Source organism: Brienomyrus brachyistius, unplaced genomic scaffold, assembly GCF_023856365.1.
Source record: "Brienomyrus brachyistius isolate T26 unplaced genomic scaffold, BBRACH_0.4 scaffold95, whole genome shotgun sequence".
In the NCBI taxonomy this organism is placed as follows: domain Eukaryota; kingdom Metazoa; phylum Chordata; class Actinopteri; order Osteoglossiformes; family Mormyridae; genus Brienomyrus; species Brienomyrus brachyistius.
The window spans coordinates 290581-311940 of NW_026042370.1; the positions used below are offsets into that span (position 1 = coordinate 290581).

The 21360-nt window shown below is 50.9% G+C and overlaps 1 protein-coding gene and 1 long non-coding RNA gene across 2 annotated transcripts in view; one reads left to right on the forward strand and one right to left on the reverse strand.

Moving 5' to 3' along the window:
- Positions 1–21360, reverse strand: part of LOC125727368 (protein NLRC5-like) — a 479373-nt gene that overhangs the window by 124278 nt on the left and 333735 nt on the right. The window contains exon 25 of the mRNA XM_049004038.1: positions 773–946. Within this exon, the coding sequence (XP_048859995.1) occupies positions 773–946 (174 nt within the window). The remainder of the gene's footprint in view (positions 1–772; positions 947–21360) is intronic.
- Positions 8385–10307, forward strand: LOC125727376 (uncharacterized). Its single transcript, XR_007388733.1, has 3 exons — positions 8385–8449; positions 8898–9177; positions 10019–10307. It is a non-coding gene; the product is annotated as an uncharacterized LOC125727376 (long non-coding RNA).

Genomic DNA, 21360 nt, shown 5'->3' on the forward strand with positions numbered 1-21360 from the left:
ACATTTTCATAAGTCATACAGACTATATTCCCAATAATGTTCTGTACTCTGAGACTCTTTAATATCTGCATAAGTATTTCCATAAAGCTATGATCAGTGCTGTGACTCAGTGATCAGCACTACAGCCGACCATATAGGGTGTCAGGCTTGGTTCCTGCCTGGGATGTGTGTATGTGTGTTTATCTGGATTTTGAATGATGTCCAGAGAAGTTTATGTTTTTTAAATTACACTTGAATTCCTGATCCTGTGAGTGAAATCATTATTTTCTGCATTTCTCTTCCTGGGAACTTATGAAATCACCAAACCCTAATTGCAGGACTACCAATTTTTTCAGATATGCTTTAAAAAGGAACATCCATTTAAAAGAAATATTTATGAACAGTGACACTTCATTCACCCCCATGGGGAAATTGTCTTTTCACCTCCCATTCTGCTCCATGAGACACACAGACACACACAGGTGAGAGGAAGTTTGGGGTCACAGCACAGGGTCAGCCAGCATCCAGCGCCCCTGCAGTTATTGGCATTAAGGGATTTGCTCAAGGACCCAGCGATGACATCACTCTGCTGGCCAGGAGATCTGAACCAGTGACCTTCTACTCAGGGACACAGAGTTCGAACATTCTGTGAAATTCTGCCTCTTGGCTGTCCGTCACACAAAGGATGGTGATGGAAGCTACATCACTAACTTAAATGTGACTAATTTCATATTTCCAATGTGGCTACTTCAAGAATTACAGTTTACAGTATAGAAAACCCAGTAATACTAACCTCAGTATCTCCAGCTTACAGTGTGAATCCCCCAGTCCAGCAGAGAGCAGCTTCACTCCTGAATCCTGCAGGTCATTGTTACTCAGGTCCAGCTCTCTCAGGTGTGAGGAGTTTGATCTGAGAGCTGAAGCCAGCGCCTCACAGCATTTCTCTGTGAGATTACAGCTGTTCAGCCTGCAAAAGGAGCCCTGTTATTATACACACACAGACCGGTATACACACGTGGACAAAATTGTTGGTACCCTTCAGTCAATGAAAGAAAAACTCACAATAGTCACAGAAATAACTTTAATCTGACAAAAGTAATAATAAATAAAAATTCTATGAAATTTAACTAATAAAAGTCAGACATTGATTTTTAACCATGCTTCAACAGAATTAATAAAAAAAAAAAACTCATGAAACAGGCCTGGACAAAAATGATGGTACCCCTAACTTAATATTTTGTTGCACAACCTTTTGAGGCAATCACTGCAATCAAACGATTCCTGTAACTGTCAATGAGACTTCTGCACTTCTCAGCAGGTATTTTGGCCCACTCCTCATGAGCAGACTGCTCCAGTTGTCTCAGGTTTGAAGGGTGCCTTTTCCAGACGGCATGTTTCAGCTCTTTCCAAAGATGCTCAATAGGATTGAGGTCAGGGCTCATAGAAGGCCACTTTAGAATAGTCCAATGTTTTCCTCGTAGCCATTCTTGGGTGTTTTTAGCTGTGTGTTTTGGGTCATTGTCCTGTTGCAAGACCCATGACCTGCGACTGAGACCAAGCTTTCTGACACTGGCCAGCACATTTCTCTCTAGAATCCCTTGATAGTCTTGAGATTTCATTGTACCCTGCACAGATTCAAGACACCCTGTGCCAGATGCAGCAAAGCAGCCCCAGAACATAACAGAGCCTCCTCCATGTTTCACAGAAGGGACAGTGTTCTTTTCTTGATATGCTTAATTTTTCCGTCTGTGAACATAGAGCTGATGTGCCTTGGCAAAAAAGTTCAATTTTTGTCTCATCTGTCCATAGGACATTCTCCCAGAATCTTTGTGGCTTGTCCACATGTACTTTGGCAAATTCCAGTCTGGCTTTTTTATGACTTGTTTTCAACAATGGTGTCCTCCTTGGTCGTCTCCCATGAAGTCCACTTTGGCTCAAACAACGACGGATGGTGCGATCTGACACTGATGTTCCTTGAGCTTTAAGTTCACCTTGGATCTCTTTAGAAGTTTTTCTGGGCTCTTTTGTTACCATTCGTATTATCCGTCTCTTTGATTTGTCATCAATTTTCCTCCTGCAGCCACGTCCAGGGAGGTTGGCTACAGTCCCATGGATCTTAAATTTCTGAATAATATGTGCAACTCATCAAGCTGCTTCGAGATGGTCTTATAGCCTTTACCTTTGACATGCTTGTCTATAATTTTCTTTGTAATCTCCTGAGACAACTCTTTCCTTCGCTTCCTCTGGTCCATGTTGAGTGTGGTACACACCATGTCACCAAACAACACAGTGACTACCTGGAGCCCTATATATAGGTCCACTGACTGATTACAAGATTGTAGATACCTGTGATGCTAATTAGTGGACACACCTTGGATTAACATGTCCCTTTGGTCACATTATTTTCAGTCTTTTCTAGGGGTACCATCATTTTTGTCCAAGCCTGTTTCATGAGTTTTTTTTTTTTATTAATTCTGTTGAAGCATGGTTGAAAATCAATGTCTGACTTTTATTAGTTAAATTTCATAGAATTTTAATTTATTATTACTTTTGTCAGATTAAAGTTATTTCTGTGACCATTGTGAGTTTTTCTTTCATTGACTGAAGGGTACCAACAATTTTGTCCACGTGTGTATATCCTACACATCAGTGATCATAGTGGTACAAAATATCCAGACTTATATCAACATAATAAGAGGGACAGACTACAGTTCAAAGAGAATTGGAGGCATAGCAAGACAGTACCTTAAATCACTACAGTTAGAAAAATTAAACATGATATATTTTTAATGCTGGCCAATCCTCTGATGGTCATCATGTTCCCTGTCATGATGAATACACTGAACATTTTCATTTCAAAGTACAAATATCCTGATAGGTTTTGTGTGCAGAATATTCAGGAACTGGATCAATCTACTCAAATGAGCAGCTGTTGGCACAAAGAAGGCTCTCCTGTGAGGTTACTGTGCCATTTTTTATACTTGTATGATCATTAACAGTGGGCAACTCTATCATAGGTTAAAATTCTACAGTGTTTTCCAAACTGTTGCTCAAGGGCCCAACGATGACATCACTCTGCAAGCCAGGAGATCTGAACCAGCGGCCTTCCGCTCATGGGCACAGAGTTCAAACCGCAGAGTCACAGACCCCCAGTATTTACAGAAATACTTCCTCCAGTTTCCAGAACTGAAAAGTCTGAGTCTTGCTTGTTTGTCACACAAAGGATGGTCATAGGAAACCTGTCACTTTGTTAGTACGTCACTAACTTTAATCAATGTAAAAACTGGCTTCCACATTGTCATGGAAAAAACATATCCGGCCTCGTTATTAATACAATGGGGGAAATAAATGTTGTATTTTCATTATATACTTTAAACAATGTTAATATATAACAGCCCGACTGGAGGTGTTGTTATTGGTGGGAAAGCACACAGAGTTTCTTTGTACATGTACTGTGACAATAAGGATATTCTGTTATATTCTCTCCTCTGTCAGGGGCAGCTGTGGCCAGCAGAGGGCGCCAGTGAGCAGCCAGAGACAGCAGTCATACAGAAGCTCCGAGCTCTGGGCTCCATCACATGAACACGCCTGCTGACAATAACACTCACATACCACTTATACACCCTGTGGATAAAGAGCCCTCACTGTTTCTATAGCATGTTAGGATGCTGTGCCTGTGATCAGAAGGCAGACTGGATGGGAACGGAAAACTCACTTTTTTGTTTGTTACTACATCATTAACTTCAGTCATTATAAAGTCTGTGGTCCAGATTAGCAACTGCTATAGAAACAGCTGCAGTCGAGATTATCAAAATAATAATATTCATCAGACATTTCAAACAATATTCATGTATTACTACCAGACCAGACATGATTTCCCATCCCCACGTCACTTACAGAGCCATCCTGGAGTTCTTGACCACAGGCAGCAGCCTCCAGTGCTCTTCATCTAATCTGATGAATTTCTTCATATCAAACACATCCAGCTCCTCATCTGACATCAGCATCACAAAGGCCAGAGCTGAGTACTGTGCAGGTGAGAGGTCTTCTGCTGAAAGGATTTCTGAATTCAGGTACCTTTCTACATCATTTACTAGAGAATTGTCACCCAGCTCTGTCAGACAGTGGAACAGGTTGATGGTCCTTTCTGGAGACAAATTCTCCTCAATTTTCTCCCTGATGTATTTGGCTGTTGTCTGTCCCAGTATCATTTTTAAGGATATTTTTAAAGTGGTATGTAAACTGGTTCTTTCCTCACCCAGTAGCCTTTTTAACAGAGTCTTACTGGAGACTGTTGAGAGGCCCAGGAGGAAGCGGAGGTAGAGGTCCAAGTGTCCATTCTTGCTCTCTAATGCCTGATCTACTGCAGTCTCCAGCAGGTCAGCTGATGAGTTTGACAGAAACACATATAAAGCAGCGAGATACTCCTGGATGCTCAGATGCACAAAGCAGTACACCTTCTCCTGGTACAACCCATACTCCTCTTTAAAGACTTCTGTGCACAATCCAGAGTAAACTGAAGCTTCAGTGACATCAATGCCATTCTCTGTCAGATCTTGCTTATAAAATATGAGATTGCCTTTCTCAAGGTTTTTAAAAGCCAGTTTACCAAGTTTCAAAAGGAATTCCTTGCTGTATTCCTTAAGTTTGGTTTCATCGTTTTCCATATACTTGTCATTTTTTAAACTGGACTGAAAGATCAGGAAGTGTGTGTACATTTCAGTCAGAGTCCTTGGAATTTCTCTCCTGTCAGTCTCACTTAAAAGCCTCTTAAGCACAGTGGCTGAAATCCAGCAGAACACAGGTATGTGGCACATGATGAAGAGGCTCCTTGATGATTTCACATGTGTGATAATCCTGCTGGCCAGGCTCTCATCACTGAATCTCCTCCTGAAATACTCCTCCTTCTGGGCATCACTGAACCCTCGTATCTCTGTCAGCCGGTGGATGAAGTCAGGAGGTATCTGATTGGCTGCTGCTGGCCGGGAGGTTATCCAGAGGAGAGCGGATGGAAGCAGATTCCCCTTAATGAGGTTAGTCAACAGCACATCCAGTGACATTTTCTTTGTTACATCAAACCAGCTCTCATTGTTCTGAAAATCTAGAGAAAGGCGACACTCATCCAGACCATCAAAGATGAACAAGATTTTGCACCTAAACAGCTCAGTGGATTGAAGTGATATAAGATCTGGGACAAAGCGGTGAAGCAGTTCAATCAGACTGTATTCATCCTTAATCAAATTCAGGTCCCGGAAAGGAAGAGCAAATATGAAGTGAACATCCTGGTTTGCTTTTCCTTCTGCCCAGTCGAGAATAAATTTCTGCACAGAGACTGTTTTCCCGATACCTGCCACCCCTTTACTCAGTACAGTTCTGATAGGTGTCTCACACCCCTGTAAGGGTTTAAATATATCATTGCACTTGACTGTAGTATCTTCTCTTTCCCTTTTCTTGGATGCTGTTTCAATCTGTCTCACTTCATGTTCATCATTGACTCCTCCAGTCCCACCTTCAGTTATGTAGAGTTCTGTGTAAATCTTACTGAGAAGTGTTGGCTGTCCTTCCTTAGCTTTCCCTTCAAATACACACTCACATTTCTGCTTCAAGTTACTTTTGATTCTGTGCAGATATTGCAGCATGAGCTGTTCTGAAAAGAAATGAGAGGAAAATGCATTAATACTTACTGTGATCCTGACCAGTATGAGACGAAGAATATTTTCTAAAAACACACTTTTTTACACATACAAGACCAGATATTTCACTGTGACAAATATGAAATCTAAAGTTTTACCATACAAATTTTACCAAAACACCACGTACAGTATTGTTCATGAGTCTAAGGCAGACAAAGAAAATATTTAAAGTAATGCTGTCAATGTTAACATGTTAATGCTTGTGATTAATCAGGAGACCTTAATGCTTTATTTTGCTCTTAATGCAAATTAATCATGTAGGCTGACCCAGGGCCGTAGGTCTCGTATTGTGGTACTCGGCAGACCATATAGTGACAGCGGAAGGCGAGGAGGCTCTTTTGAAGGGGAGAACAATGGCTGTTATTAAGTTATATAAGACAAGCACCAAAGAACCATAAGATGGAAACACAGAGAGGTCAGAGGCCAGACAGTGAGGCACACAAACTGTGGGTAATTTATATAATGACTAAAGACACGCAAGGAGCAGGCAGGATTCACACAAACACAGGCAAGGGCACACAGGAGAATGGGGAACAGCACAAGGATTTACAATAACAAACACAGCAGGGCTATGTACATGGCTGGCGAGCATGCTGGGATATGCTAATAGGCTCCCGCTATACGGAATCCATCCCACCGGAGAGCATGCTGGGATATGCTAATAGGCTCCCGCTATACGGAAGCCTTCCCACCGGAGAGCATGCTGGGATATGCTAATAGACTCCCGCTATACGGAAGCCATCCCACCGGAGAGCATGCTGGGATATGCTAATAGGCTCCCGCTATACAGAAGCCATCCCACCGGCGCTACAGTGTTAACATGGGGGGGGGGGGGTGGCGGGTATATCGGGACCAGAGATGTGACGTCGCATTATAGGGGTAGTATGGTGGTTTAGTGTGGGGTCTCTCTGCTTACGAGGCTGTGAGAGCGTCTGCCAGCAGGGGGCGTGTTTCCTAACTATGTAAGTCTGCAACTGTGCTTTTGGGAAATGCAGCTCAGAGCGGGAGACGTCTTACGGCAAATCTATATATTATTCCATTATAAACCTAAAATTAGCTACGTCAAAAGTATATTCACACGATTAAATACATTTTTCAGTCTTGGTGAAAACTGTCAGGAAAAAAGCGAACATTATATGATGAGGTATATTTATCATGTTTTATTTTTTTGGAAAGCAAGAATTCCAATTCTAAGTCATAAATCATCAAAAGCAGGATGTTGTATTAAAAAGATGCGATTCCTCTTACCAGTTTGTCCTGCATTTCTTTGTTCCAAGACCACACATCTGTCTCCCAAAAAATACTAGCATATAGCCGACCACCATTGTAAACGTGTGATTAATCACAATTAATCACAGCTTATTATGGTGACTAACTGGACCATTTTTTAATCAATTGACACCACAAGTTTAAAGCCATTTATCTGGGAAGTAACATTCTCTGGAAACAAAACATAAAGCATCACTTCAGCTCCCAAACCTCCTCAGGGGACCACAGCCAGTCCATGAGATCCTTACATTTCACCACCAGCTCACTTCATTAACTAATGAAATCAGTTAAAAATGTCAATGAGATATTGATTAGCCACATGACCTCTGCTAGTGGTCAAGTCAAAAAATACATGGATGCTCAAGTACTGCCGTGGCATTAGTAGTGTTTGGATTGGCTCACACACCAACATGAAGATCCTTCTCTCTGGCTGCCAAAGACTTTAGCACAGTGCTGTACATGTACAGAATGTTATGAGGCTCTTACTCTTCTCCAGCATGTCAGCGAGATCATTTTTCTTCATGGTCCTCAGGATGTACAGTGTGATCTTCAGAGCTCCCTCTCTACCACAGCTCTTCTGCATCCGATCATCACTGTCCAGGTCATTGTCCTCCTCCAGCTGAGGCTCAGAGCATTCTGGGTAATTCCGATCTAGGTACCTCACAAACTTCTTCATCTCATCCTTTAGGAACTTTAAGGCTTTTTCCTCTAGTAACTAAAACAAATAGTCACAGTTAATTCTTTCTACTTGCACCAAACCTTTTCAAAGTTTTACTTGTGAATCATAGTTTTAAATATATTTCCTCTAACAGGATGAATTTTGTATTATTCATCTGTATAAAATATAAGTTAATTCACAAATCAGCTAAGAAAACATATCAGCAACAAATACAGACCTTCAGTATGGATGATAAACCCGATTTATCATGTAGATCTGAACTGCATTCTTCAATTTGGTCTCTGTGAATAAGGCAGAAAAGTTAATCTAATTCAGTCCAATTCAAATTTATTTACCTACTGCATTTTCACAATATTATATTGTCTCAAAGCACTTTACATCTACCCTGCCAAATGACCCCAGAGACGCAGGCAGAGGCGACAGTGGGTTTGTTTGGGGGGGGGGGGGCAGCATGTGGCTCATTAGAATAAGCCTCTGGGCCTGTGATCGGAAGTTCGCCGATTTATGCCCAGCGTCAGCAGAGTGAGCCTCTGGGCCTGTGATCGAAAGGTCGCTGGTTTACGCCCAGCCTCAGCAGAGTAAGCCTCTGGGCCTGTGATAGGAAGTTGGCAGGTTTATGCCCAGCCTCAGCATAGTAAGCCTCTGGGTCTGTGATCGGAAGGTCGTTGGTTTACGCCCAGCCTCAGTAGAGTAAGCCTCTGTGCATGTGATCGGAAGGTCGCTGGTTTACGCCCAGCCTCAGGAGAGTAAGCCTCTGGGTCTGTGATCGGAAGGTCGCCAGTTTATGCCCAGCCCCAGCAGACTAAGCCTCTAGGCCCGTGATCAGAAGGTCGTCGGTACATGCCCAGCCCCAGCAGAGTGAGCCGCTGGGCCTGTGATCGGAATGTCACCGGTTTATGCCCAGCACCAGCAGAGTAAGCCTCTGGGCCTGTGATCGGAAGGTCACCGGTTTATGCCCAGCCCCAGCAGAGTAAGCCTCTGGGCCTGTGGTCGGAAGGTCGTCGGTTTATGCCCAGCCCCAGCAGAGTGAGCCTCTGGGCCCGTGATCGGAAGGTCGCCGGTTTATGCCCAGCCTCTGCAGAGTAAACCTCTGGGCTTGTGATCAGAAGGTCGCTGGTTTATGCCCAGCCTCAGTAGAGTAAGCCTCTGGGCATGTGATTGGAAGGTCGCTGGTTTACGTCCAGCCTCAGTAAAGTAAGCCTCTGGGTCTGTGATCGGAAGGTCGCCAGTTTATGCCCAGCCCCAGCAGACTAAGCCTCTAGGCCTGTGATCAGAAGGTCGTCGGTATATGCCCAGCCCCAGCAGAGTGAGCCGCTGGGCCTGTGATCGGAATGTCACCGGTTTATGCCCAGCCTCAGCAGAGTAAGCCTCTGGGCCTGTGGTCGGAAGGTCGTCGGTTTATGCCCAGCCCCAGCAGAGTAAGCCTCTGGGCCTGTGATCAGAAGTTCGCCGGTTTATGCCCAGCCTCTGCAGAGTAAGCCTCTGGGCTTGTGATCAGAAGGTCGCTGGTTTATGCCCAGCCTCAGTAGAGTAAGCCTCTGGGCATGTGATCGGAAGGTCGCTGGTTTACGCCCAGCCTCAGTAGAGTAAGCCTCTGGGTCTGTGATCGGAAGGTCGCCAGTTTATGCCCAGCCCCAGCAGACTAAGCCTCTAGACCTGTGATCAGAAGGTCGTCGGTATATGCCCAGCCCCAGCAGAGTGAGCCGCTGGGCCTGTGATCGGAATGTCACCGGTTTATGCCCAGCACCAGCAGAGTAAGCCTCTGGGCCTGTGATCGGAAGGTCACCGGTATTATGCCCAGCCCCAGCAGAGTAAGCCTCTGGGCCTGTAGTCGGAAGGTCGTCGGTTTATGCCCAGCCCCAGCAGAGTGAGCCTCTGGGCCCGTGATTGGAAGGTCGCCGGTTTATGCCCAGCCCCAGCAGAATGAGGCGCTGGGCCTGTGATCGGAAGGTCGCCGGTTTATGCCCAGCCCCAGCAGAGTAAGCCTCTGGGCCTGTGGTCGGAAGGTCGTCGGTTTATGCCCAGCCCCAGCAGAGTGAGCCTCTGGGTCTGTGATCGGAAGGTCGTTGGTTTACGCCCAGCCTCAGTAGAGTAAGCCTCTGGGCATGTGATCGGAAGGTCGCTGGTTTACGCCCAGCCTCAGTAGAGTAAGCCTCTGGGTCTGTGATTGGAAGGTCGCCAGTTTATGCCCAGCCCCAGCAGACTAAGCCTCTAGGCCCGTGATCAGAAGGTCGTCGGTAGTTGCCCAGCCCCAGCAGAGTAAGCCTCTGGGTCTGTGATCGGAAGGTTGCAAGTTTATGCCCAGCCTCAGCAGAGTGAGCCTCTGGGCCTGTGATCAGAAGGTCGCCGGTTTATGCCCAGCCTCTGCAGAGTAAGCCTCTGGGCATGTGATCGGAAGGTCGCTGGTTTACGCCCAGCCTCAGTAAAGTAAGCCTCTGGGCCTGTGATCGGAAGGTCGCCAGTTTATGCCCAGCCCCAGCAGACTAAGCCTCTAGGCCCGTGATCAGAAGGTCGTCGGTATATGCCCAGCCCCAGCAGAGTGAGCCGCTGGGCCTGTGATCGGAATGTCACCGGTTTATGCCCAGCCTCAGCAGAGTAAGCCTCTGGGCCTGTGGTCGGAAGGTCGTCGGTTTATGCCCAGCCCCAGCAGAGTGAGCCTCTGGGCCTGTGATCAGAAGGTCGCCGGTTTATGCCCAGCCTCTGCAGAGTAAGCCTCTGGGCTTGTGATCAGAAGGTCGCTGGTTTATGCCCAGCCTCAGTAGAGTAAGCCTCTGGGCATGTGATCGGAAGGTCGCCGGTTTATGCCCAGCCTCAGCAGAGTAAGCCTCTGGGCCTGTGATCTGAAGGTCGCTGGTTTACGCCCAGCCTCAGTAGAGTAAGCCTCTGGGTCTGTGATCAGAAGGTCGCCAGTTTATGCCCAGCCCCAGCAGACTAAGCCTTTGGGCCCGTGATCAGAAGGTCGTCGGTTTATGCCCAGCCCCAGCAGAGTGAGCCGCTGGGCCCGTGATCAGAAGGTCGTTGGTTTATGCCCAGCACCAGCAGAGTAAGCCTCTAGGCCTGTGATCAGAAGGTCGTCGGTATATGCCCAGCCCCAGCAGAGTGAGCCGATGGGCCTGTGATCGGAATGTCACCGGTTTATGCCCAGCACCAGCAGAGTAAGCCTCTGGGCCTGTGATCGGAAGGTCACCGGTTTTATGCCCAGCCCCAGCAGAGTAAGCCTCTGGGCCTGTAGTCGGAAGGTCGTCGGTTTATGCCCAGCCCCAGCAGAGTGAGCCTCTGGGTCTGTGATCGGAAGGTCGTTGGTTTACGCCCAGCCTCAGTAGAGTAAGCCTCTGGGCATGTGATCAGAAGGTCGATGGTTTACGCCCAGCCTCAGTAGAGTAAGCCTCTGGGCATGTGATCGGAAGGTCGCTTGTTCACGCCCAGCCTCAGTAGAGTAAGCCTCTGGGTCTGTGATCGGAAGGTCGCCAGTTTATGCCCAGCCCCAGCAGACTAAGCCTCTAGGCCCGTGATCAGAAGGTCGTCGGTACATGCCCAGCCCCAGCAGAGTGAGCTGCTGGGCCTGTGATCGGAATGTCACCGGTTTATGCCCAGCACCAGCAGAGTAAGCCTCTGGGCCTGTGATCGGAAGGTCACCGGTTTATGCCCAGCCCCAGCAGAGTAAGCCTCTGGGCCTGTGGTCGGAAGGTCGTCGGTTTATGCCCAGCCCCAGCAGAGTGAGCCTCTGGGCCCGTGATCGGAAGGTCGCCGGTTTATGCCCAGCCTCTGCAGAGTAAACCTCTGGGCTTGTGATCAGAAGGTCGCTGGTTTATGCCCAGCCTCAGTAGAGTAAGCCTCTGGGCATGTGATTGGAAGGTCGCTGGTTTACGTCCAGCCTCAGTAAAGTAAGCCTCTGGGTCTGTGATCGGAAGGTCGCCAGTTTATGCCCAGCCCCAGCAGACTAAGCCTCTAGGCCTGTGATCAGAAGGTCGTCGGTATATGCCCAGCCCCAGCAGAGTGAGCCGCTGGGCCTGTGATCGGAATGTCACCGGTTTATGCCCAGCCTCAGCAGAGTAAGCCTCTGGGCCTGTGGTCGGAAGGTCGTCGGTTTATGCCCAGCCCCAGCAGAGTGAGCCTCTGGGCCTGTGATCAGAAGTTCGCCGGTTTATGCCCAGCCTCTGCAGAGTAAGCCTCTGGGCTTGTGATCAGAAGGTCGCTGGTTTATGCCCAGCCTCAGTAGAGTAAGCCTCTGGGCATGTGATCGGAAGGTCGCTGGTTTACGCCCAGCCTCAGTAGAGTAAGCCTCTGGGTCTGTGATCGGAAGGTCGCCAGTTTATGCCCAGCCCCAGCAGACTAAGCCTCTAGACCTGTGATCAGAAGGTCGTCGGTATATGCCCAGCCCCAGCAGAGTGAGCCGCTGGGCCTGTGATCGGAATGTCACCGGTTTATGCCCAGCACCAGCAGAGTAAGCCTCTGGGCCTGTGATCGGAAGGTCACCGGTATTATGCCCAGCCCCAGCAGAGTAAGCCTCTGGGCCTGTAGTCGGAAGGTCGTCGGTTTATGCCCAGCCCCAGCAGAGTGAGCCTCTGGGCCCGTGATTGGAAGGTCGCCGGTTTATGCCCAGCCCCAGCAGAATGAGGCGCTGGGCCTGTGATCGGAAGGTCGCCGGTTTATGCCCAGCCCCAGCAGAGTAAGCCTCTGGGCCTGTGGTCGGAAGGTCGTCGGTTTATGCCCAGCCCCAGCAGAGTGAGCCTCTGGGTCTGTGATCGGAAGGTCGTTGGTTTACGCCCAGCCTCAGTAGAGTAAGCCTCTGGGCATGTGATCGGAAGGTCGCTGGTTTACGCCCAGCCTCAGTAGAGTAAGCCTCTGGGTCTGTGATTGGAAGGTCGCCAGTTTATGCCCAGCCCCAGCAGATTAAGCCTCTAGGCCCGTGATCAGAAGGTCGTCGGTACTTGCCCAGCCCCAGCAGAGTAAGCCTCTGGGTCTGTGATCGGAAGGTTGCAAGTTTATGCCCAGCCTCAGCAGAGTGAGCCTCTGGGCCTGTGATCAGAAGGTCGCCGGTTTATGCCCAGCCTCTGCAGAGTAAGCCTCTGGGCATGTGATCGGAAGGTCGCTGGTTTACGCCCAGCCTCAGTAAAGTAAGCCTCTGGGCCTGTGATCGGAAGGTCGCCAGTTTATGCCCAGCCCCAGCAGACTAAGCCTCTAGGCCCGTGATCAGAAGGTCGTCGGTATATGCCCAGCCCCAGCAGAGTGAGCCGCTGGGCCTGTGATCGGAATGTCACCGGTTTATGCCCAGCCTCAGCAGAGTAAGCCTCTGGGCCTGTGGTCGGAAGGTCGTTGGTTTATGCCCAGCCCCAGCAGAGTGAGCCTCTGGGCCTGTGATCAGAAGGTCGCCGGTTTATGCCCAGCCTCTGCAGAGTAAGCCTCTGGGCTTGTGATCAGAAGGTCGCTGGTTTATGCCCAGCCTCAGTAGAGTAAGCCTCTGGGCATGTGATCGGAAGGTCGCCGGTTTATGCCCAGCCTCAGCAGAGTAAGCCTCTGGGCCTGTGATCTGAAGGTCGCTGGTTTACGCCCAGCCTCAGTAGAGTAAGCCTCTGGGTCTGTGATCAGAAGGTCGCCAGTTTATGCCCAGCCCCAGCAGACTAAGCCTTTGGGCCCGTGATCAGAAGGTCGTCGGTTTATGCCCAGCCCCAGCAGAGTGAGCCGCTGGGCCCGTGATCAGAAGGTCGTTGGTTTATGCCCAGCACCAGCAGAGTAAGCCTCTAGGCCTGTGATCAGAAGGTCGTCGGTATATGCCCAGCCCCAGCAGAGTGAGCCGATGGGCCTGTGATCGGAATGTCACCGGTTTATGCCCAGCACCAGCAGAGTAAGCCTCTGGGCCTGTGATCGGAAGGTCACCGGTTTTATGCCCAGCCCCAGCAGAGTAAGCCTCTGGGCCTGTAGTCGGAAGGTCGTCGGTTTATGCCCAGCCCCAGCAGAGTGAGCCTCTGGGTCTGTGATCGGAAGGTCGTTGGTTTACGCCCAGCCTCAGTAGAGTAAGCCTCTGGGCATGTGATCAGACGGTCGATGGTTTACGCCCAGCCTCAGTAGAGTAAGCCTCTGGGCATGTGATCGGAAGGTCGCTTGTTCACGCCCAGCCTCAGTAGAGTAAGCCTCTGGGTCTGTGATCGGAAGGTCGCCAGTTTATGCCCAGCCCCAGCAGACTAAGCCTCTAGGCCCGTGATCAGAAGGTCGTCGGTACATGCCCAGCCCCAGCAGAGTGAGCTGCTGGGCCTGTGATCGGAATGTCACCGGTTTATGCCCAGCACCAGCAGAGTAAGCCTCTGGGCCTGTGATCGGAAGGTCACCGGTTTATGCCCAGCCCCAGCAGAGTAAGCCTCTGGGCCTGTGGTCGGAAGGTCGTCGGTTTATGCCCAGCCCCAGCAGAGTGAGCCTCTGGGCCCGTGATCGGAAGGTCGCCGGTTTATGCCCAGCCCCAGCAGAGTGAGGCGCTGGGCCTGTGATCGGAAGGTCGCCGGTTTATGCCCAGCCCCAGCAGAGTAAGCCTCTGGGCCTGTGGTCGGAAGGTCGTCGGTTTACGCCCAGCCTCAGTAGAGTAAGCCTCTGGGCATGTGATCAGAAGGTCGCTGGTTTACGCCCAGCCTCAGTAGAGTAAGCCTCTGGGCATGTGATCGGAAGGTCGCTGGTTTACGCCCAGCCTCAGTAGAGTAAGCCTCTGGGTCTGTGATCGGAAGGTCGCCAGTTTATGCCCAGCCCCAGCAGACTAAGCCTCTAGGCCCGTGATCAGAAGGTCGTCGGTACATGCCCAGCCCCAGCAGAGTGAGCCGCTGGGACTGTGATCGGAATGTCACCGGTTTATGCCCAGCACCAGCAGAGTAAGCCTCTGGGCCTGTGATCGGAAGGTCACCGGTTTATGCCCAGCCCCAGCAGAGTAAGCCTCTGGGCCTGTGGTCGGAAGGTCGTCGGTTTATGCCCAGCCCCAGCAGAGTAAGCCTCTGGGCCTGTGATCGGAAGGTCGCAAGTTTATGCCCAGCCTCAGCAGAGTGAGCCTCTGGGCCTGTGATCAGAAGGTCGCCGGTTTATGCCCAGCCTCTGCAGAGTAAGCCTCTGGGCTTGTGATCAGAAGGTCGCTGGTTTATGCCCAGCCTCAGTAGAGTAAGCCTCTGGGCATGTGATCGGAAGGTCACTGGTTTACGCCCAGCCTCAGTAAAGTAAGCCTCTGGGCCTGTGATCGGAAGGTCGCCAGTTTATGCCCAGCCCCAGCAGACTAAGCCTCTAGGCCCGTGATCAGAAGGTCGTCGGTATATGCCCAGCCCCAGCAGAGTGAGCCGCTGGGCCTGTGATCGGAATGTCACCGGTTTATGCCCAGCCTCAGCAGAGTAAGCCTCTGGGCCTGTGGTCGGAAGGTCGTCGGTTTATGCCCAGCCCCAGCAGAGTGAGCCTCTGGGCCTGTGATCAGAAGGTCGCCGGTTTATGCCCAGCCTCTGCAGAGTAAGCCTCTGGGCTTGTGATCAGAAGGTCGCTGGTTTATGCCCAGCCTCAGTAGAGTAAGCCTCTGGGCATGTGATAGGAAGGTCGCCGGTTTATGCCCAGCCTCAGCAGAGTAAGCCTCTGGGCCTGTGATCTGAAGGTCGCTGGTTTACGCCCAGCCTCAGTAGAGTAAGCCTCTGGGTCTGTGATCAGAAGGTCGCCAGTTTATGCCCAGCCCCAGCAGACTAAGCCTTTGGGCCCGTGATCAGAAGGTCGTCGGTTTATGCCCAGCCCCAGCAGAGTGAGCCGCTGGGCCCGTGATCAGAAGGTCGTTGGTTTATGCCCAGCACCAGCAGAGTAAGCCTCTGGGCCTGTGATCGGAAGGTCGTCGGTTTATGCCCAACCCCAGCAGAGTGAGCCTCTGGGCCTGTGATCAGAAGGTCGCCGGTTTATGCCCAGCTTCAATAGAGTAAGCCTCTGGTTCTGTGATCGTAAGGTTGCCGGTTTATGCCCAGCCCCAGTAGGGTAAGCCTCTGGGCCCATGATCGGAAGGTCATAGGTTTATGCTAAATCCCAGCAGAGTGAGCCACTGGGCCTGTGATCGGAAGGTCGCCGGTTTATGCCCAGCCTCTGGGTCTGTGATCGGAAGGTCGCTGGTTTACGCCCAGCCTCAGCAGAGTAAGCCTCTGGGCCCGTAATCGGAAGGTCACCGGTTTATGCCCAGCCCCAGCAGAGTAATGGCTCAACGCATTGAACATGTGGCTGCCTATAATCCCCTGGGGGTGCACATCAGTGAGGACCTCTCCTGGACTACCAACACTGCATCACTGGCCAAGAAAGCACAACAGCGCCTCTACTTCCTGCGCAAACTGAAGCGGGCAAGTGCTTCATCACCCATCCTGACCACATTCTACAGAGGAACCATTGAAAGCATCCTTTCCAGCTGCATCACTTTGTGGGGCGGTAGCTGCACTGCATACAACAGGAAAGCCCTACAACACATTGTGAGAACAGCTGAGAGGATAGTTGGTGGACCACTCCCCTCCCTGCAAGACATCTACACCACCCGCCTCACCCGCAAAGCCATCACAATTGTCAACGATGCAACCCACCCCGCACACTGTCTCTTCAGCCTCCTGCCCTCTGGAAAGAGATACAGAAGTCTCCGCTCCTGCACTACCAGGCTCACCAACAGCTTCATCCACCAGGCGGTGAGACTGCTGAACTCTCTCCCCTCCCGGCTCCCAGCCAGCAGAATCACCAGACTGGCAGGAGTATAAGAAGACAGACTGGACTCTACCCCCCACCCACACACACTCCCCAACAAGGAAACAAACACTCTGAACTAAGAACTAAAAAACAACACTCTTGACTGAAAATAACTACCTCTGCATTGCAAATTGCACACTCCTGCTGCTATATATTTTTAGTATTTTTTTTACCAGTATTTATATTACTACTACTGCTGCTGCTACAATCTTGTGCTGCACTAAAACAAAAAACCCTTACCAACCACAACCTGGATCTATCTCAAGTAGACTAGTATACTACTTCCCCTGTGCACACTGTTGGAACACTTTACTATATGTTATGTTTTTGTCTTGTTATATCCTGTATGTTACCTAAGTATAATGCCTTAAGCCTACTTGCACTTGTTTTTTTTTTACTTAATATTACCTTATTGTGGGGCGGCATGGTGGTGCAGTGGTTAGCACTGTTGCCTCACACCTCTAGGACCCGGGTTGGAATCTCCGCCTGGGTCACATGTGTGTGGAGTTTGCATGTTCTCCCCATGTCGTCCTGGGGTTTCCTCCGGGTACTCCGGTTTCCCCCCGCAGTCCAAAAACATGCTGAGGCTAATTGGACTTCCTAAATTGCCCGTAGAAATGCATGTGAGAGTGAATGGTGTGTGAGTGTGCCCTGCGATGGGCTGGCCCCCCATCCTGGGTTGTTCCCAGCCTCGTGCCCATTGCTTCCGGGATAGGCTCCGGACCCCCCGCGACCCAGTAGGATAAGCGGTTTGGAACATGGATGGATGGATTACCTTATTGTTTAGAACGGTTTTTGTGTGCATCTGCACTTATTGTTGTCAATGTCTACGCATGGGACAGTGTGAAACGTAATTTCGATTCCTTTGTATTTCAAGTACATTTGAAGGAATTGACTAATAAAACTGACTTTGACTTGTAAGCCTCTGGGCCCGTGATCGGAAGGTCGTCGGTTTATGCCCAGCACCAGCAGAGTAAGCCTCTGGGCCCGTGAAAGGAAGGTCGCCGGTTTATGCCCAGCCCCAGCAGAGTAAGCCTCTGGGCCCGTGATCGGAAAGTCGCCGGTTTATGCCCAGCCCCAGCAGAGTAAGCCTCTGGGCCCGTGATCTGAAGGTCGTCAGTTTATGCCCTGCCCCAGCAGAGTAAGCCCCCGGGGCCGTGATCTGAAGGTCGTCGGTTTATGCCCAGCCCCAGCAAAGTAAGCTTCTGGGCCCATGATAGAAAGGTCACCGGTTTATGCCCAGCCTCAGCAGAGTGAGCCTCTGGGCCTGTGATTGGAAGGTCGCAAGTTTATGCCTAGCCTCAGCAGAGTAAGCCTTTGGGCCTGTGTTCAGGAGGTCGCCGGTTTATGCCCAGCCTCAGCAGAGTAAGCCTCTGGGCCTGTGATCGGAAGGTCGCCGGTTTATGCCCAGCCTCAGCAGAGTGAGCCTCTGAGCCTGTGTTCAGGAGGTTGACGGTTTATGCCCAGGCTCAGCAGAGTAAGCTTCTGGGCCTGTCATCTGAAGGTCGCTGGTTTACACCCAGCCTCAGTAGAGTAAGCCTCTGAGCCCGTAATCAGAAGGTCGTCGGTTTATTCCCAGCCTCAGCAGAGTAAGCCTCTGGGTCTGTGATCAGAAGGTCGCCAGTTTATGCCCAGCCCCAGCAGACTAAGCCTCTGGGCCCGTAATCGGAAGGACGTCGGTTTATGTCCAGCACCAGCAGAGTAAGCCTCTGGGCCTGTGATCGGAAGGTCACCGGTTTATGCCCAGCCCCAGCAGAGTAAGCCTCTGGGCCTGTGGTCGGAAGGTCGACGGTTTATGCCCAGCCCCAGCAGAGTGAGCCTCTGGGCCCGTGATCGGAAGGTCGTCGGTTTATGCCCAGACCCAGCAGAGTGAGCCTCTGGGCCTGTGATCAGAAGGTCACCGGTTTATGCCCAGCTTCAATAGAATAAGCCTCTGGTTCTGTGATCGGAAGGTCGCCGGTTTATGCCCAGCCCCAGCAGAGTAAGCCTCTGGGCCCGTGATAGGAAGGTTGTCGGTTTTTGCCCAGCCCCAGCAGAGTAAGCCTCAGGGCCCGTGATCGGAAGGTCATAGGTTTATGCCCAACCCCAGCAGAGTGAGCCTCTGGGCCTGTGATCGGAAGTTCGCCGGTTTATGCACAGCCTCAGGGCCTGTGATCGGAAGGTCGCTGGTTTACGCCCAGCCTCAGCAGAGTAAGCCTCTGGGCCTGTGATCGGAAGGTCGCAAGTTTATGCCCAGCCTCAGCAGAGTAAGCCTCTGGGCCTGTGTTCAGGAGGTCGCCGGTTTATGCCCAGCCTCAGCAGAGTAAGCCTCTGGGCCTGTGATCTGAAGGTCGCTGGTTTACGCCCAGCCTCAGTAGAGTAAGCCTCTGGGTCTGTGATCAGAAGGTCGCCAGTTTATGCCCAGCCCCAGCAAACTAAGCCTTTGGGCCCGTGATCAGAAGGTCGTCGGTTTATGCCCAGCCCCAACAGAGTGAGCCGCTGGGCCCGTGATCAGAAGGTCATCAGTTTATGCCCAGCACCAGCAGAGTAAGCCTCTGGGCCTGTAATGGGAAGGTCACCGGTTTATGCCCAGCCCCAGCAGAGTAAGCCTCTGGGCCCGTGATCGGAAGGTCGTCGGTTTATGCCCAACCCCAGCAGAGTGAGCCTCTGGGCCTGTGATCGGAAGGTCGCCGGTTTATGCCCAGCCTCTGGGTCTGTGATCGGAAGGTCGCTGGTTTACGCCCAGCCTCAGCAGAGTAAGCCTCTGGGCCTGTGATCGGAAGGTCGCAAGTTTATGCCCAGCCTCAGCAGAGTAAGCCTCTGGGCCTGTGTTCAGGAGGTCGCCGGTTTATGCCCAGCCTCAGCAGAGTGAGCCTCTGGGCCTGTGAACGGAAGGTCGCTGGTTTATGACCAGCCTCAGCAGAGTGAGCCTCTGGTTCTCTGATCGGAAGGTCGTCGGTTTATGCCCAGCCTCTGGGTCTGTGATCGGAAGGTCGCCGGTTTATGCCCAGCCTCTGGGTCTGTGATCGGAAGGTCGCTGGTTTACGCCCAGCCTCAGCAGAGTAAGCCTCAGGGCCTGTGATCGGAAGGTCGCTGGTTTACGCCCAGCCTCAGCAGAGTAAGCCTCTGGGCCTGTGATCGGAAGGTCGTCGGTTTATGCCCAGCCCCAGCAGAGTAAGCCTCTGGGCCTGTGATCAGAAGGTCGTCGGTTTATCCCCAGCCCCAGCAGAGTAAGCCTCTGGGCCTGTGATCGGAAGGTCGTCGGTTTATGCCCAGCCCCAGCAGAGTAAGCCTCTGGGCCTGTGATCGGAAGGTCGTCGGTTTATGCCCAGCCCCAGCAGAGTAAGCCTCTGGGCCTGTGATCGGAAGGTCGTCGGTTTATGCCCAGCCCCAGCAGAGTAAGCCTCTGGGCCCGTGATCGGAAGGTCGCCATGTTTATGCCCAGCCCCAGCAGAGTAAGCCTCTGGGCCTGTGATCGGAAGGTCGTCGGTTTATGCCCAGCCCCAGCAGAGTAAGCCTCTGGGCCCGTGATCGGAAGGTCGCCACGTTTATGCCCAGCCCCAGCAGAGTAAGCCTCTGGGCCTGTGATCGGAAGGTTGTCGGTTTATGCCCAGCACCAGCAGAGTAAGCCTCTGGGCCCGTGAAAGGAAGGTCGCCGGTTTATGCCCAGCCCCAGCAGAGTAAGCCTCTGGGCCCGTGATCTGAAGGTCGTCGGTTTATGCCCAGCCCCAGCAGAGTAAGCCTCTGGGCCTGTGATCGGAAGGTCGCCTGTTTATGCCCAGCCCCAGCAGAGTAAGCCTCTGGGCCTGTGATCGGAAGGTCGTCGGTTTATGCCCAGCCCCAGCAGAGTAAGCCTCTGGGCCTGTGATCGGAAGGTCGTCGGTTTATGCCCAGCCCCAGCAGAGTAAGCCTCTGGGCCTGTGATCGGAAGGTCGTCAGTTTATTCCCAGCCTCAGCAGAGTAAGCCTCTGGGCATGTGATCGGAAGGTCGTCGGTTTATGCCCAGCCCCAGCAGAGTAAGCCTCTGGGCCCGTGATCGGAAGGTCGCCATGTTTATGCCCAGCCCCAGCAGAGTAAGCCTCTGGGCCCGTGATCAGAAGGTCGCCATGTTTATGCCCAGCCCCAGCAGAGTAAGCCTCTGGGCCTGTGATCGGAAGGTCGTCGGTTTATGCCCAGCCCCAGCAGAGTAAGCCTCTGGGCCCGTGATCGGAAGGTCGCCATGTTTATGCCCAGCCCCAGCAGAGTAAGCCTCTGGGCCCGTGATCGGAAGGTCGCCATGTTTATGCCCATCCCCAGCATACTAAGCCTCTGGGCCCGTGATCGGAAGGTTGTCGGTTTATGCCCAGCACCAGCAGAGTAAGCCTCTGGGCCTGTGATCGGAAGGTCGCCGGTTAATGCCCAGCCTCAGCAGAACAGCCACATGTCTTTGGGCCCTTGAGCAAAGTCCTTAACTCCCAGCTGGACAGGAACCAAAACCAGGCTCATGAAAATGATAAATTTACCAACAAAGTGAGTGCAAAAATGCTGCCTTAATTAGTTTGAGTAAATCCTATAGAGTGGTTCTGTGAAAGTTGGTAGACTTAATGTTTAATCAAAACATTTTATACTTCATTTCCAAAAAGGAGGCAAATTTATGTCAAAAAAACATCAGGTCAAATGGTAAGATTTTACTTATTACTTATGTATTAATTAACCACAGACTAAATAAAAAGAAAACATCCATTGATGTGATAACCTGCCCGTTCAGTAGATTTAGGCTCTCAGCTGACTTCACTTTATTGCTGCATAATGTTGCTGAGCTATAATACTGATCCAGTCACTGGCTTTTAAATATTTGCTGATTTTAATTCAAATAGCAACTTTTTTTGGCCATACAGTGTAGAACACAGACAGTAATACAGACAGAACATCTCTTTAAATTCTCAAAGCCAACTGTATTTCACAAAGTTAAAAAAATTATACATTCAATATAAAGTTTCTTTCCACATAGATTGCATGTGTCTCTGTGCCATTTGACTGAGAGTCTGAGTGTTTTAAACAGTG